The sequence below is a fragment of the Amaranthus tricolor genome, chromosome 9 (assembly GCF_026212465.1).
Source record: "Amaranthus tricolor cultivar Red isolate AtriRed21 chromosome 9, ASM2621246v1, whole genome shotgun sequence".
In the NCBI taxonomy this organism is placed as follows: Eukaryota; Viridiplantae; Streptophyta; class Magnoliopsida; order Caryophyllales; family Amaranthaceae; genus Amaranthus; species Amaranthus tricolor.
Window position 1 is genome coordinate 12,092,539 of NC_080055.1, and position 16,563 is coordinate 12,109,101.

General features: G+C 34.5%; 2 protein-coding genes across 6 annotated transcripts; one reads left to right on the forward strand and one right to left on the reverse strand.

The window, feature by feature from the left end:
* Window positions 1-916: 916 nt before the first annotated feature.
* On the forward strand, window positions 917-3,447 carry LOC130823263 (uncharacterized). The gene is made up of 8 exons (XM_057687888.1): window positions 917-980; window positions 1,100-1,347; window positions 1,456-1,486; window positions 1,553-1,993; window positions 2,039-2,169; window positions 2,343-2,450; window positions 2,515-2,574; window positions 3,352-3,447. The coding sequence occupies exons 1-8, from the start codon at window positions 917-919 to the stop codon at window positions 3,445-3,447; spliced, it is 1,179 nt and encodes a 392-aa protein (XP_057543871.1).
* A 1,962-nt stretch (window positions 3,448-5,409) lies between these two features.
* Window positions 5,410-12,786, reverse strand: LOC130823891 (cell cycle checkpoint protein RAD17). 5 transcript variants are annotated; one of them, XM_057688720.1, is made up of 12 exons: window positions 12,193-12,786; window positions 12,051-12,108; window positions 11,737-11,822; window positions 11,520-11,567; window positions 10,991-11,047; window positions 10,137-10,239; window positions 9,387-9,694; window positions 8,932-9,283; window positions 7,921-8,046; window positions 6,514-6,712; window positions 6,369-6,429; window positions 5,410-5,876 (listed from the first exon to the last, which is right to left on the reverse strand). In XM_057688720.1, the coding sequence occupies exons 1-12, from the start codon at window positions 12,532-12,534 to the stop codon at window positions 5,640-5,642; spliced, it is 1,977 nt and encodes a 658-aa protein (XP_057544703.1). In that variant the 5' UTR covers window positions 12,535-12,786; the 3' UTR covers window positions 5,410-5,639. The 5 variants fall into 5 exon arrangements, with proteins under 5 accessions (XP_057544703.1, XP_057544700.1, XP_057544701.1 ...); XM_057688717.1 differs by having other exon boundaries at window positions 8,932-9,261; window positions 9,350-9,694; window positions 11,517-11,567; window positions 12,193-12,682; XM_057688718.1 differs by having other exon boundaries at window positions 8,932-9,261; window positions 9,350-9,694; window positions 12,193-12,681.
* Window positions 12,787-16,563: the final 3,777 nt, after the last annotated feature.

A 16,563-nucleotide genomic window follows, 5' to 3' on the forward strand; every position in this document is an offset into this window, starting at 1 on the left:
GAAAAACAAATATCCTCTACCGAGGATTGATGACTTATTTGACCAGCTTAAGGGAGCTGGGGTGTTTTCCAAGATCGACTTGAGGTCTGGCTATCATCGGTTGAGAATTGCGGAGAGAGATGTATCGAAGACGGCCTTTAGGACTCACTACGGGCATTTTGATTTTACAGTGATGCCATTTGGGTTAACAAATGCACCAGCAGCTTTCATGTGTTTGATGAATCAGGTATTTAGTGCATGTTTGATAAGTTCGTCGTAGTCTTCATTGATGATATCTTGGTGTATTCGAAGGATGAGGGAGAGCACGAGCAACATTTGAGGCAAGTATTGCAGATACTTCGGGAGAATCAATTGTATGCCGAATTTTCTGTGTGAGTTTTGGCTTGAAAAAGTATCATTCCTGGGGCATTTTGTATCGTTACCGTGGATCCAACTACGATTGAGGTGGTGAGGGATTGGCCTATACCGACTGAGATTCAAAGTTTTCTGGGTTTGGCTGGTTATTATAGATGATATGAAAGATTTCTCGAAGATTGCCCGTCCGATGACCAATCTGATGAAGAAAGACAAGAAATTTGAGTGGACTGAGGAGTGTGAGGAAGCCTTCTGAACATTGAAGGAGAAATTGACTATTGCACCGGTTTTAACCCTTCTAGACAGAACGTCTGAATATCTTGTGTATAATGATGCCTCGAAAAATGGGTTAGGGTGCGTGTTGATGCAAGATCGAAAGGTCATCTCTTATGCATCAAAGCAACTTAAACCACATGAAGTCAATTACCCGACTCATGACTTGGAGCTGACAGCCATTGTTTTTGCTCTGAAAATTTAGAGACATTACTTGTATGGAGTAAAGTGCAAGAATTATACTGATCATCAAAGCTTGCGATACTTGTATACGCAATAAAATTTGAATATGAGGCAGCGAAGATGGCTAGAGTTGATTAATGACTATGACTTGGAGTTTAATTACCATGAGGGTAAGGCGAATGTGGTAGCTGATGCCTTGATTAAAAAAACCCATCATTTCGTAGCTTCCTTGACTGTTCCTAGAGAGTTGTAGAGAGGCATGGAACAATTGAATCTTGAGATTGTACAGCATGGGAGCTAGAGTCCCGGTTAGCAGCCTTATCCATTCGACCTTCAATTTTTGAGGAAATTTTTACAAATCAAGTGAGTGACTCCTTATTGGAGAAAACGAGAGAGCAGGTTAAAGAAAGGAAAGCTGAAGGATTCACGATATTCGAGGATGGTAGAGTTCGATACAAGGGTCGATGGTGTGTACCTTCTACTTGCACAGAGCTTAAGGATAAGATCTTGACAGAGGCTCATATTTCAAAGTACTCTGTTCATTCGGGAGGAGATAAAATGTATCAAGACTTGAAGCAGACGTTTTGGTGGTCTGGGATGAAAAGAGATATTGCTGAGTTTGTTTCCAAGTGTTTGACCTGTCAGAAAGTAAAGAGTGAGCATAAGAGGCCTGCAGGTTTATTCCAACCTTAGAATATTCCTGTATGGAAATGGGATGACATATCCATGGACTTTGTTTTAGGTTTACCGAGGACTAGGTCGGGAAATGATACGTTATGGGTGATCGTAGATAGACTCACCAAGAGTGCTAGGTTCATTCCGATAAATAATCAGTGGGGTATGGATCAGTTGGCTCAAGCTTACCTTAAGCATGTTATACGATACCAGGGTGTCCCTAGATCTATAGTGTCTGATCGTGATACTAGATATGTGTTAAAATTTTGGGAAGCATTTCAGGCAGCTTTGGGTACAGAACTTCTTAGGAGCACATCTTTTCACCCGGCTACTGATGGGCAAACTGAACGCACGAATAGAACACTTGAAGATATATTGCGAGCCGTAGCTTTGGATAGGCAAGAATCTTGGGATGAGTGCCTAGATATGGTGGAATTTTCATACAATAATAGTTACCAGACAAGCATTCAGATGGCACCTTTCGAAGCTTTATATGGTCGTCGTTGTCGTAATCCAGTATATTGAGATGATTTCAGTGAATCTGTCACTCTAGGTCCGGCTATGTTAGAGGAGATGACTGATCAAGTAAAAATGATTCAAGAAAGACTTAAGGCGGCCCAGGATCGGCAAAATTCCTACACAGATCTTAAGAGGAGACCTGATGAGTTTGCCGTAGGGGATTATGTACTGTTAAGAGTTTCGCCAATGAAAGGAGTCATGAGGTTCGGCAAGAAGGGAAAGTTGAGCCCAAAGTTTATAGGACCTTAGGAGGTTACAGAGAAGGTAGGAAAGGTCGCTTACAGACAAGCATTACCCAATGAGCTTGGTAGGTCCATGATGTGTTTCATATTTCGCAGTTGAAGCGATATGTTCCCGATAAATCTCATATGCTAGATCTCGAGCCCTTAGACCTTGATGAGAACTTGTCTTATGAGGAGAAACCTATCGAGATCTTAGATTCTAAGGTGCGCAGTACGAGATGAAAAGATATAAAGATGGCGAAAGTTCTATGGTCTGACCAACATACAGGATGCAACGTGGGAAACTGAGGATTCTATGCGTGAGAAATACCCACACCTTTTTCCTGAGGTTAGTGAGTAACGGGGTCGTAATTAAGTCTTTAAGGGGGGTAGAAACGATAGAATTTTGCGCGTTTTCACGCATTTTTCTCCTCTATGGTATCAACCTATCACAAATTTACATGCTTTCGATTGATCGTGTTGAGTCAATTGTGTGATATTTATATGCTTTTGATTGATCGTGTTGAGTCAATTGTGTGATATTTACATGTTTTGGATTGATTGTGTTGAGTCAGTTGTGTGACATTTACATGTTTCTGATTGGGTGTTGAGTTAATTTGGGCGCCGGGTGGCCGATAACGCCCTTGGCCGTGTCACTATGCCATGAATAGAGAAAAGATCCACTACCTCTGAATATACTTCGAGGGATTAGTAGTTTGAAAGAGAAATCATGAGTGTAGAAGTGTATAGACAGATGAGTAGATTCGTTATTACTGTGCTATATCGTTGCCTATCGTTTCGTGCAATGATTTTAATTGTTATAAGTTCATTGATTACTGACGTGTATGTGTTTGCTATTGTTTGTTCATGACCTTCTATGATATTCCTACTATGATACATTTGACTATTGTCATTATTTTGAGCAACAGGAGGATCATAGCCTGGCATAACATGTATAGGAGCTTCTTTTGCTTGGCATTGGGGAAAGAGTAGAGTCAATTATCGCAATTACTATACAATTAGCCTGAAGTTGTAGCTCTTATATTATTTGTTAAGTTTTGGGTTGTATAGTTCTTTTGTATGAAACCATGTGACTCCTTGTATGATTCATAGTTCCGCTACGTAGTTTCGGATGTATGTCCGTAAATCTACTTCTTTTGTAGTCGTTAAAACCGATACGTTAACACTGGAAGCACGATCCGTTTTGGAGTTGATGATTTGAGGAACCGACGATGATTCAATCCGTCGTGACATATTTTGGATGGCATTGAGGCCTTGGATTATGTTAGTTATGTTATCTTATTTACTTACCTTGGTCACACCTTCAATTTTTAGAGGAGGTGCTGCCGAAATTTCCACTCACCTTTCCTTTAAGATTTACCTTTAACGTATAATTATATTCTTTCTCTTTTCTTTTTATGTAACACCCGAATTTCCTTCCTTCCGTGCTTTACGATTTTGGTTTCGTATAAGTGTCAGAAATTCAGGAGTGTTACAATTTGGCCCCTGCCGACTGTTCATCCTGCACAGATTGCTGCCTCCCTGAGCATGTAGCCAGACCAGACATCTACAGTTTCATTCATAAACCCTCATAGCTAGCAAGTTAAAAAACATTATTGTGTTTCAAGGAACACTTGAAAAGTGTCACCCTATTTAAACACAAACTCCTTGTTTTTACAAACGTAAGGTTCTATACATCCGACTTTTTTACCATGCCTGGCGGAAAGCCTTTTAGAGGTAATTTGATCTATACTTTATTGCTTTTCATAGAATGAGTCTTAAACTAGTAGCTTCGCCAATTTAGTTGTCACATTGCTAATATACAACATTATCAAAATCACAATTTATTCCAGAAAATATGAGTTGCCAACTAATTTGTCTTTTGAATTTGTGACTCGATTAAAATAGCTTAAAAATAGTCTAAAACCGTCCATAATTTACTTTTTTGACTAGTGATTCACGTAGAGATTTACTTATCATGTCACACCCTTTGTTAATAAAGGATTAGGAATACAATTACCTCGAGGCAAGAATTTATATGTACACAATAGTAAATAGTAATACCTCAGAAAATAGGAGAAATCAGAGGGACATACGGAAATTGGCTATGGAACCACACCGTTTGCTCTATTCATCGGCTTTCGGAACAAGCGAACAGACGAGAGAGGGGGAAAAGCCGAATGCTTTTATTTATTTTTACCTTTTTTTTATTATTCTTCAACCAGGGGAGGAAATAGAAATCAACGGAGGTTATGGTCTGTGGGCATATGCAACATATTCAACATATGACCATATAAGACGCAAATATATTTAAGGAAATATTATATTAAATAATACAAATTTTTGTGGATTTTCCTATAATAATGTCAATGTTTGATTAAACATGAATAATAACAACTTATGGGCGTATTTTCCTAGAATAATATCAACTTTTGTTTAGCCAATAATTTACCTTTTTTTGGTTAAATAACCTACTATAAACAAAAGTTTGTATATTCTAGGCAAACATCTCCTTAAGTTGGTACTCCTTATTCATGGTTGATCAAAATTTAGTATTATTATTCATGATGATTTTTCTTATATTAAAATGCATAAGATTTTGATTTAAAAAAAAGGCTTCAAATATTAAAAATACAATCTTTTATATACAACAATTTTTGAAAGATTGAAAAAAAAATAAGCTTATTATCAAAAAAATTCCCAACTAAGCTTCGAAAAATTTTAATTCCCAAAATAATCGTCTCCATGTTCGAGTTTAACGTCAGATATGTTCGCTGTTACTAACAGCGAACAAAGAAGTTAGTCAAAAAAAAAAACCAAAATCCTTTATTCGTTGTTACTAACGACAAACAAAAGAGAGATACAAACAGAAATAAAATCATGTTTGTTGCAGTTACTAACATAAAGGTGTTGCTCTTAAAGTAGTGAACATGGACATGATTTGGCAATATTATGAATTCGAAAGGTAGAATAATTTACCATCTAGATATGTAGCTAAGCCCTATTTAATTATCACAACTCACATCAAAACAAATTTCAAAAGCACCTCAGTGATCGAAAGTCTTTCGATGATACGGCCTCAAACAAAGAGTTTATGTTCTTAAAATATGTATTAGACGGTGAAATCGTCTCATACAAGAATTTGCAAACAACAAATTGCACCATTTTCAGACTTGCCATCAGATCAAGCTAAAGTTCTCATTATATACAACCTGTCAACCAATAACACAAAATTGCTCCATGATCTGCTTCTTCCAGGAGATGGAAACATGGAATAGATAGCAAAAAAAGGATCAAGCCTCCATAAATACCTACCTCCCATTGCATTGTAATATGAGATGATAAGAGATATACAACCTATTATAGCTATTACTTCTGATTATGACTTCATCTAGTGCTGCCATGAATAAAGCTTTACCATTCCTCAATTTCATCATCGGAAACCTCACTAGCTTGAAAATTCATATGATCAAATTCCACAGTGTCCATTTGATCGTCTCGTATGAAGCTGTTGAAATCAGTGTGCTTATTGGACAAAGATGTTCTAGTACCAAGCCATTTATGTAATGGTCTATATTCTGTGCAAATAGTAGAAACATCGGACAAGTGCAGACTATAGCAATATTCAAGCCTTTGCCTCTCCATCTCATGCTGCCATGATAATTTAAATGTTGATAAACAGGAAGCATCAGTCAGATTAATGCACAAATTAGGGAAAGAAATAAAGCCCCAATGATTAATCTAATAATAATTATCATGAGAGGAAAGGACAAACGTAACTTTACCCAGCAAGTGAAAAGGGGAACACTGAGGTAAGTGCTAATCTGAATATTGAAGTACACATCCATAAAAAGAGACTGAACATAAATGTCCCTTTCCAACACTCTAAACCAGCAAACCGATAAATTTGTAGAAAGTCATAACAGTTTAAATTATAAGTGCTGACGTCTAGGTTACAACAGCCAAACCAAGCATTGCATCTGGATCCATAATATGAGCAGAAAGAATCAAAGAAACAGATACTGGCTACCCCATGACAGACCTAGAAGCTTACACAACTGAAAAGGAACCTGACTTCAAAGATATATTTCTACCATATACTATGATGATTGACAACCAAGGTTAATGCGTATTGTGACTCACCATATTACGCCTTGTTGATCTCTCTATCTCCCAAAGCCTAGGACGACGAATAACATGCCACCTATCATACAAAAGAGTATTTAATCAAAAACACACAAGATCTCATAAACTGTAACAAACAATACATGCACGTAATTTGACGCACCTGGAAGGAGAAGGGTGGGCATTTCCAAACAGCACCCCACGCACAGCTACTGAGGCAGCAGCTGGTTGAATAATATTTTCTGCTTCATTATTTCTAGCAAACGTCCGATGAACTGAGGAAAGAAGGCAGTCAACATCACTCAAATATGATGTCACAGTCCATGCATCTTCAATTGCCTCCTTACTGAGGAATTCTAGAACTACAAGGTGCAATGAACAAGACCATGTCACTTTTTAAACCAAAAGATGATGTGATATTCATTATTAACATTGATGATTCCAAATTTTTTTGAGAACCTATCCCATACCAGAAACATCACATCATTCAAAATCCAACAGAGTTAGCACATAATCATGTTTATGTTTAGGAATGAGTGTGTTGCTAATGATGCCTGACATGCTCTTAAACATCATGGGCTGAAGGCCCAAAGCTCAGAAGAATTTGCACAAAATATAGAGTAATTTATGTCCGTTTTCTGATGTGACTAGGATATACTCCATTAAAAGGTCATTTCAGCAGTAAATATGTAATTATTTTCAAATAGAACCAGAATTTACCAAGTCACTATCAATAAGACATGCATAAATGCAAGTGAACTTCCTAGGACCTGATGCCAAACTTCACATCCACAAAAAGTCAGGCCAGCTTGCATGAAATATCAAAACCAAGCAACCATTGAAGCAAGCAACCATTTCCTCTATTCCTCTTAATATTCACTTGATAATAGATAGGTTAAGAAATATTAAACAGACTAGCATTAAAAAAGAACCTAATGTTCGAAATTTGTTTTCTGCATTGATGAACCAATGCACGAATTTCACTGTTGATGCAAGACAACAGCATGCTATTAAATTTGACCTTATTTCTTAGCTTTGCCCACTTTTCTTTACCTTACCATCATAGCATGTCTTTACAACCTGTAGCAGCCAAATCCAAAACAACAACCCATACATTTTCGCTAGCTTTATTTCAAAGTTATATATCCTGCTGATTTAGTAGTTTACTAGTACTCGTATACCCTGGTATCAATACCAATATGCTTCTGACCAAGGAAATGCCACAGAAACATGAACTTAAATCAGTTGATTACGCCTCATGCACACACACACACACATACACCATTAGATTTTATGTAAAGTGGAAAACTTAATGACTTCTAACTATGAATATGAAATTTTTATTTTTTAAAAAATTAAAATTAAAAAGAAAGAAAAATAATTTAATATAGCTAGGCACCAAAGTTGACCAAAGCATATTTGGGGCTGAAGCTGAGAAAAATTGCAAAAACACTTCTCACTTCATATAGGAAAAAGGATAATTAGTTGGGGGTTGAAGCTCGGAGAGCAAAAGAAATCATTTTCACAGCACAAAAACAGTCACAGTACTTATATTGAAAAAAGAAAGCACCATTTTCATGTAAAAATTCAGCCACTGGCCTTGCTTGCCCGTATGCTTGACAAAGAACTTTTTCCGGTGGATCCATCTTTAGAGGTAATCGTGCAAACTCTTCCTTCAAAGAAACTCCATCTTCACCTGCAAATCACAGAAATTGATACAGAGAAAGTAAGCAACTAAGAAGGGGTCAACATTGATATATGTAAAAGAAAAAAGGAAAGAGGAAAAAATAATTCTCTTTTAATTCTCTTTCTTTCTTGGAACCGGTGGGTAAGGTGCGGAGGAGGAATTTATTGGAAAAAGTGCACCACACACGAGATGCAACGAAAAGTAATTGAGCAATTAAGTGAACACAGAGAACATCAATGTTACTAGACATTATCCTAATTCCCAAACCTCTAACAGAATCCTGTCCTTAGATGGTTAATTTAAGTTGGGGGAGAATAAACATAAGCAGCTTTCCCATGTAATGACCAACTTCAACTAAAAGTTCAAGACTGAATCAAGTGAGCCACCCAGTTTTGAGAGGATAAAAGATGGAGAGAGTAAAAATATGAAATGAAAAAAGTCTAACAAAACCTTTACTACATTTAAAGAGTAACATGTCAAGAAGTCATAAAGACTCCAAAAAAAACAACATTTTCCAATTAAGAGGATAAACTTTACGAAAACATGTGACATGATTTTTAAAAGAACACTTTCTCTTCTTGAGCAAGGAGGATTGAAGTCCTCAGAATATATAAATTTGATTTGTCTCAATTATCAATAATTACTATATTTTAATATTGTTGTATGGCAGAATATTTATTCACTTTGATGATGATAATATCATCACAAATACAAAGATTTAATAATTAAGTTTATGTTGTAAATGAATTAATTTCATAAAATAATTTCATTAGTCATATTAGTAAATATTTATAGCATCCGTGTTTTACACGGGAATCTATCTAGTAATGTAACTAATATCAATACCAACCCAACATTTAAAACAAAATCTCTCATAATTGCACTTATACTTACTCTGTGACATGGTACATTCAGCATCCCTTTTGTTGTGCAAAAACTTCCCAAGGGCATGAAACAAAGATAATGTTTGATCCCTGCCGAAAGGTAAAGAACATCCAGTACCCATTTGGCCATGATAATGTGTTTCATCTTCTAAAGCAGAAGTGAGTTTCTCAGAAGATAAAAGCATCATTTTATCTTGTTTTAGACAGGCATACTGCAATGTCATAATAGCGTGTCTAATATCACCTCCACATGCATTAGCTATTAAATTTACTAGCTTGCAACTTGTGTTGTAGTTTTCTTGTCTACATATTCCAGAAAGCACCTTCTTAATTGAATTCACTGTTATTGGATTAAAAGACATCTGAAAATACATCAAAACAGAAACTTAACAATTTCGAGTAACAAAAAAACACAAAACCCGCCCAACCTCTCCAACAGAAAAAGGACAGTTCAGGAAAAGCAACCTTACAGGCCCCAGCACTCTCTAGAGATGACGAAACTTCTTCCCAGAAGCGCATGGCTGAATCTGAAGAGTCAGATGCGCTGTACTCCGTTATCAAAATCACCGTTGGTACTTTGACTGACTTAACGAGAAGTTGCAAACAATTGAGAAGTCTGCCCTGAGCATTCCTTCCATTTGCTACAGGAAGATCTTCAATTAAAAGCACCATGGGCTGCCTTGGTTTAGTAAGGGACGAAGAAAGCATCCCATACTTCCTAACTCGCTCTACAAAATTCTCAAACTCATCCAACTTGGATATGTAACGCATCCCTGATGAGGTTAATAGGTTGTTCGATAAGTACATAAGATCACTATTGCAGCAAACAAACTTAATAATATTAGCAATAAACAAAATCTTATATTTAGTTTTAACTAAATAACTAAATGACTCATGCAAAATTCAATAGAAAATCAATCTACTACCTAAAACAATATGCATTTCAGCCATACTCAGCTAGGTCTGTCATCGCGCAATTTCTCAATTCAAGGTTTAACATAAACTTTACAATTATGACAACTTGTTCTTAAAGGAAGTTTAGCATATGCTCTTAAATCAAATACAATAATACACAAGATTCCATGTCTCAGTATCAAGGACATGTGAAGAGATAGCAATAGTAAGAAGTGAGGCTGGTGACCAAGCGTGATTGAAGAAACTAATCTTCAGGCGTGAAGTACTAGTAGTAGTTAGAGCACAGAATTAAACATGTACCTGCATTCAAGTTATGTACATGTTCCTGCCAAATTGTAGGAGTTGGTGTATTCCATTCACAAATATTGGCTCCAAACTCAGATACAACAGCACGGACAGTTGCCTAGTTACAACATTAGCCCGTCAGCACATGATCAAGAAGAACAGACAGGGAGATCCACAAGTTTGAAAGAACAGAACATGACATAAATAGACCATTCACAGGAAATATATAAAGGAAATCAGGGGTTAACTACTAACAAACAGTGAAGGATGAGCTAACTCTTTCCGAAAGCAAACACAGAAATCCAAATCCTGTAGATTGTACAGTCAAGTATACCAAGCTGATAAGAACATGTGCCAAAACTAACAAGTCCAGACTCTAGAGCAAACAATTCTAAGAGAATGCAGTAAGCCACAAGAAGTTTTGACAAAAGCATGCCTTTTAGATAGCATAAAGACTAAGACAAACTTTTATTATTTTAATGAAGATGTTTTATATTCTACAACCCCAACATTGGGGGTTGATCACAATAACACCACAATCTGATGGCATTCCATCAATTGGCTTTAGAAGTTCATAATCATGAAAATATTGAAAGTGAACAAATTCATATCTCTATAGCTAAAATAAATTCCTTGAAGTATTGAAAATTAGAGACTTTTACTTGACTTGACAGTATTGAGTACATCAATAGGATACAGAGTCTTATAAGGACAATAGAAGGCAAAATACAGATGCAAATCCAAGTATCAAAGAACTGATGTATACAATCAAACAGCCACTCCAAGAACACGTTTACAATACTACTATTGGCTCTTAAAAACTCATAATATGTATGCAAGGGTAAAAGATATGAGGGGCAAGAACATACAGATTTTCCCGTACCAGCTAGACCGGTGATGAGTAGAACATAACTTTGTAACCATTGCTGCAAAGCAAAAGAATAAATAATTAAGTGTTAACTCACCACTACAAAACACCAAAACAAGAATCTAAGACATGTTTATTGTAATGCAGTATTTCATTGCTAAGCCATCCGAATTATTGGTTATTGGTTATTCATAAAGTCAAACTAATCTTATCACCAAATCAATCATCGAAGAAAGTACAAGTCTACAAGAGCCTTTAAAATTAGCAATCAGTGTTCCAATTATTCTCTATAAAAAAGGAGTCAGCAACTCAAGAACTGAAGACAGTTTGCGTGAAATTAACTAGTCATGATTAAGCAAGGCTCAATGCAAAATATTAATGACTAAAAGGTATAGCATCAACTCTTATAGGAAGTAACATCAAATACAGGCATACAGCTCAGATAGGACTGGAGGCGTGTGTATTTATAGATACCTAGATACAAGAATGTTATATGAAACATCTCACAATCCTACACAAATACTCACTACCTCTGTATTAGCAAGCTTTTCCTCAAACCACCTTCTAACTTCTTCTACCTGCAAATTAAGGACACAAAGGATCAGCAATAATGCATATGACAGGTAATTTCTAACACCACTTCCGGCTTTTACAAGTGCACTATTCTTCCGAAAAGCTCTCGCATATTAAAGTATGAGGAAACAATCAGAAGTCAGAACCATAAGCATTTGCAAAAACTAAATTTACCTTCTTTTTATGAACAACAAGCTCCTCTACAGAAAGTGGAGTATACTTATCAGCCCAAGGCACGGTTTCCTCGAACCTCCTATAATCTGATACAAGTTTCCTTAGTGACAGCAAGTAAACCAACAGAAAATTTCTACATACTAAATACTACTATTAACACCAACATAATTTTCTTCTTGTCTTAAAATTAAATGAGAGCCAATTATTAAGTCAATTCCATATCTATATTCTTTAATTCCAGCTAGATAAATATCATCCGACAAAAAGAGGTAAATTAAATTTAAAGAATGATGAAAAAAATGAACATAGCATACCAGTAGATACCTGAAACCCAGCAAACTCTTCGGCCAAACCTCCAGAAAGAAATTTAGACTGAATTTGAAGAAAATAAAGTAAATTAATTCCTAATGTTGCCAAAATAAAACTAAATATTCAACCAAAAGAAGTACTCCATACCTCATCGAAATTCGAGAGCAATTCTGCGGAAGAGGAGAGAGGCTGAGATAAGCGTGCTTTCTTTTTCGTCTTCGTCGTCGTTTTAGAAGTAGAAGTTCTTTTAGATTTAGAATTTGATTGAGACTTTGAATTACTACGATTAGACTTCAACTTTGCAGATGAGGACTTTCTGATATAGTTGAAATCGTCGTCGTCATCTGACAAAAGAACAACAGTACTATTTCTTTTTCCCATTTCAAACCCTAAAACAATGTAGTTGATGAACACAACAGCGAGCATCAAAAACCCTAATTCTCTGAGGAGAATCACTTCGAAAGCCGAATAGTATAATAATATCAGCATTCAGCAATGAAACGCCATTAAAGAGGCTGAAATCTAATCGTAGTAATTCATCGAAGCAATTTTGAGGGAGAACGATAATGGTGACAAGTGTGTGACGGAAGTTTTGTTCGAAAAAGCGCGGGTGTCAATTTGTACCAGCAAAACTTTAAGGTAACCCCGGTGAAAAGGGAGGTGATTTTTGTAGTAACCATTTGTTCAATAAAAATTTGTCATTAATAATTTGAGTTTAAAAATTTTTTATTTTAGATTATTTTTTAATAATTTTAATTTTAGATTCTTTTTTAATAATTTTAATTTTAGATTCTTTTTATATAAACTAATCTAATCTAATCTAACTTTCGAACTATATTTGTTCAAGGAAAATTTATTATTAATAGTATGAGCTTTCACATTTGTTCAAGCATACGTTGATAAAAACGGGTGGGAACTGTACATAAGAATTAGTAGTTGGAAAAATAACCAACATCGAAGAATTAAGATGAGGTCGACTTATAAGCTTGATGAGCTACTCCTCCCTTAGACCATATTCATTATTTTGCTCGAAAAGTTAGTAGTTATTTTTGAGTTTTATATATTCTGAAGTTTATATTATGAGTTTGTTAATATTAATATATATATATATATATATATATATATATATATATATATATATATATATATATATATATATATATATATATATAGTAATACTATAATAACATTATAATAAAATATATATAATAATAACGTTGTATATATGCGTTTCATGTATATGTCTGTGTAAACCGTGGTAAATTAAAAATATTTACATAGATAATTATAAGAAATAAAGTAAATTAAATTTTAAAAGTGTGAGTAACAGGAACGTGTTTTATCGCGTAATGTTTTCTTTTCCGATAAAAAAATTAATTAATTAAATAATTAATTAATCAATAAATAAAAAATAAAAAAATATATTATGGGAAATTTGAACAGGGTGGCCAGTTGAGTGTAAGTAGGGGAGGAATATTGTAACTCCTCTCATAAGTGTGCATTATGGCACATTTAAGCTATTCCTTTATTGTTTTTTTTCCTTACATTCAAACCTTGGAGTTTTGATTTTTACTAGCATTTGCAAGTGAGAAAAAAATCAGAAAAAATTTCTCTCCTTGCTCCTTCCATTCGGCCAAATCAAAAAAAAAAAATTCTCAATGTGCAATTTGGGTGTTTCAATCCAACCTTTAATCAAAGAGTAATTTTGATTAAAACAAAAATTCTATTTATAAAGTTGAATTGTTATTTATAAATTTTATTTATAAAATTGTTTATATTGGAATTTTTGTGTTGATTTAAGAAAAAAAAATGTGTTTATATTCAAGTTTTGTTATATGAGATTTTTGGTTCTTTTATAACATAGTTCTTATATATATATATATATATATATATATATATATATATATATATATATATATATATATATATATATATATATATATATATATATATATATATATATATATATATATATATATATATATATATATATATATATATATATATATATATATATATATATATATATATATATATATACATATATATATATATATATATACATATATATATATATACATATATATATATATATATATATATATATATATATATATATATATATATGTAATTATTAAAAAAAATGATGGAAAAAAAATATATATTCTGTTTTTCTGGGGCAGCGTGTCGTCTCGACAAGCGTGCCACATTAGCATGTGTTTTTGGGTGCGTTTTGTTATCGTTTGGTTCATCAGTATCGCATAGGGTAGTCAAACACTAAAATCTATTAAAAATAGTAAATGGGCGTTAAAAATTGTGATATTTGGTACCCAACATAGTTGGCGTCTTCCGGACGCAATGGTGAAGTCGGATTTTTCGTTTGAATTTTCGAATCTGTCTAAAAAGGCCAGAAAAAGTTTCTGGTTGTATTTTGGAATTTGGAAATTATTAATGTTAAGGCTTAATTAATTAAAATTATGAAACCTAGTCATGCCTTGGTAGTGTAGAATGTTCTTGTTGTGGAAACACGTACTAATATTTGATTTTTATATGTGTGTGGTGTCTAGGACCTCGATTCATAAAAGGGTGAAATTCCTGTCGTGTTGAACTTCGATTTGTTTGCAGCGCTTCGAGGTACACGCTTAGACCATACTTCTATATTTGGTTGTGCAAAGTGGTGTTGTTTCATTCTTAGTTGTAGCATTGTGAATCACTTAAGGCTTAGACACCTCAAATAGTTTGAAAGAAGTTAAACTTGAAAATTGAGGATTTATGTGTTTGTTACCCTTTGGGTTAGTACCTTGGTTTGGATTATCACAGTTATTGTTCCCATGGCAGTTTTGGATCAACACGATCACCATGGGGGTATGCATACTTTACCTCTGACGACCCGCACAAGACGGGCAACGTCTTAGATCGGTGGTTGCCTTGGATTTAGCTTTCCCATGTGTATTCTCCAAAAGAATTTGATTTTTGCTTGAACAACCCGAACAGGACGGGCTACGTTACAAGCTGGAGTTAAGTTAGTGATGAATGAATTAGAGCCTTTGCATGCTAGGATGAACACATTGCTTGTATTCAACCTGATTAATATTTTGTATGAAGTCTCTAATGTGTATTGGATTGTTCTTTGGAACTTGCTATGTTGTTGTCATACGACGGCTAGCAGGTTGATTTGCAGGTGGGGGCTGGAGTGAGGACTCAACTTAGAACCCGTAATCATCAAGACTATGTTTTTCTTTGTAATAAGATCTTAAGTAGAAATAATTCTATAATTATGTAACTAGATATTGACATGGTTTTCTTTTCGCTTTCGTTTATTTTCTTTTGTTTTGCCTAGAGGCCAATAGGCTCTCGAGTTGTACGCTTGGAACTTCCGCTAACTTATTTCTATCGTTTTGGTATTGTTTTCTGCTTTTATTTTATTTCTTTATCGATGGAACGTTGACGATCCTAGAGGAGATACTTCTCTGGTGTCCGCTGTGTGAACCGGGGTTCATATTTTCATATGATCTTCCGAGTCACCTAAACCCGGACCGTTACAACAGCTTTGATTTGTGTGTATTTTGCAAAAAAAAAAAAATTAAAACCCTTTTTGCTATTAATATGTTATGTTATCAGAATCGACTAAATTTGAACAAAGAAAATGAATGCTATTTATGTTGGTAGGAGACGTGAATTGTTTGTATGGATGCATAAAATTACTTGGTTGGTGTATGTATTTCTTTTGTCGAATATAAAGAAATTAAAAACACAATTTTTTTTTCTTAATCTCACTAAGATGACAAAGATGGTTCATGGATGTATTTTAACATTGAATCGCCAAAGATTGTGAACGGAGTCTATGAATTTTGTAATATTGTTGTCAAACATCAAGTTAGGAAATAGTTTTGACATCAGCGTAGGTTTAAGCCTCAATATCTTGTTTGGTAAGGAGGGAGTTTATGAAGCAAACACTGTTCCGCATAATTTGCATTAAGAAGAGGGTTTTTTCATAGGATGAATAATGGGTATAAGACTTATGATAGGACGTCAATGAGGACGTAGATACGTAAATAGTGTTGATGAGGTTATAAAGGCGGTCGAGAATGAGTTAGGCAAACTTCCTCACGTTTTTGATATATTATCAAAGGCTTCTTAAACGCCTTCGTACCCTTGATGGACAAAATTTACCAAACTTACAACTATGTTGACAATTTTCAATATAGTTAAAGTCAATTAAAGTTACACTAATTTTACATGCTTATTTGAAGCATTAGGTGAAATGTTTCCTAGTGAAAATGAAAATCCAAAATTGATTTATTATCCCAAAAATTCTCATGTGTCCTTTCGTGTTAGAGTACTAGAAGATTCATGTTTGTTCGAATGATTGTGTATTGTAACATAATGAAAATGAGAACTTAAAAAAGTGTACGCGGTGTGGGTTGTTGTGTTATAAGCGTGAATGGGCTCCAGAAGCTAAATGTCCCCCGACTAAGGATGTTGTGGTATTTTCTAATATTCAAGCGCTTGTTTTCT

Bases quoted from the DNA above. Each gene is read 5' to 3' on its own strand.
- LOC130823263 (XM_057687888.1), top strand. From the start codon at position 917: ATGAGGCAGCGAAGATGGCTAGAGTTGATTAATGACTATGACTTGGAG. The intron at 1,348-1,455 runs GTTCATTCGGGA...TTGACCTGTCAG, and splicing joins CTCATATTTCAAAGTACTCT to AAAGTAAAGAGTGAGCATAA. The intron at 2,575-3,351 runs GTTAGTGAGTAA...TCCGCTACGTAG, and splicing joins ACCCACACCTTTTTCCTGAG to TTTCGGATGTATGTCCGTAA.
- LOC130823891 (XM_057688717.1), bottom strand. From the start codon at position 12,534: ATGCTGATATTATTATACTATTCGGCTTTCGAAGTGATTCTCCTCAGA. The intron at 12,109-12,192 runs GTATGGAGTACT...CTTCAAATTCAG, and splicing joins TGCTCTCGAATTTCGATGAG to TCTAAATTTCTTTCTGGAGG. The intron at 9,695-10,136 runs GTACATGTTTAA...TAACCTCATCAG, and splicing joins TGTACATAACTTGAATGCAG to GGATGCGTTACATATCCAAG.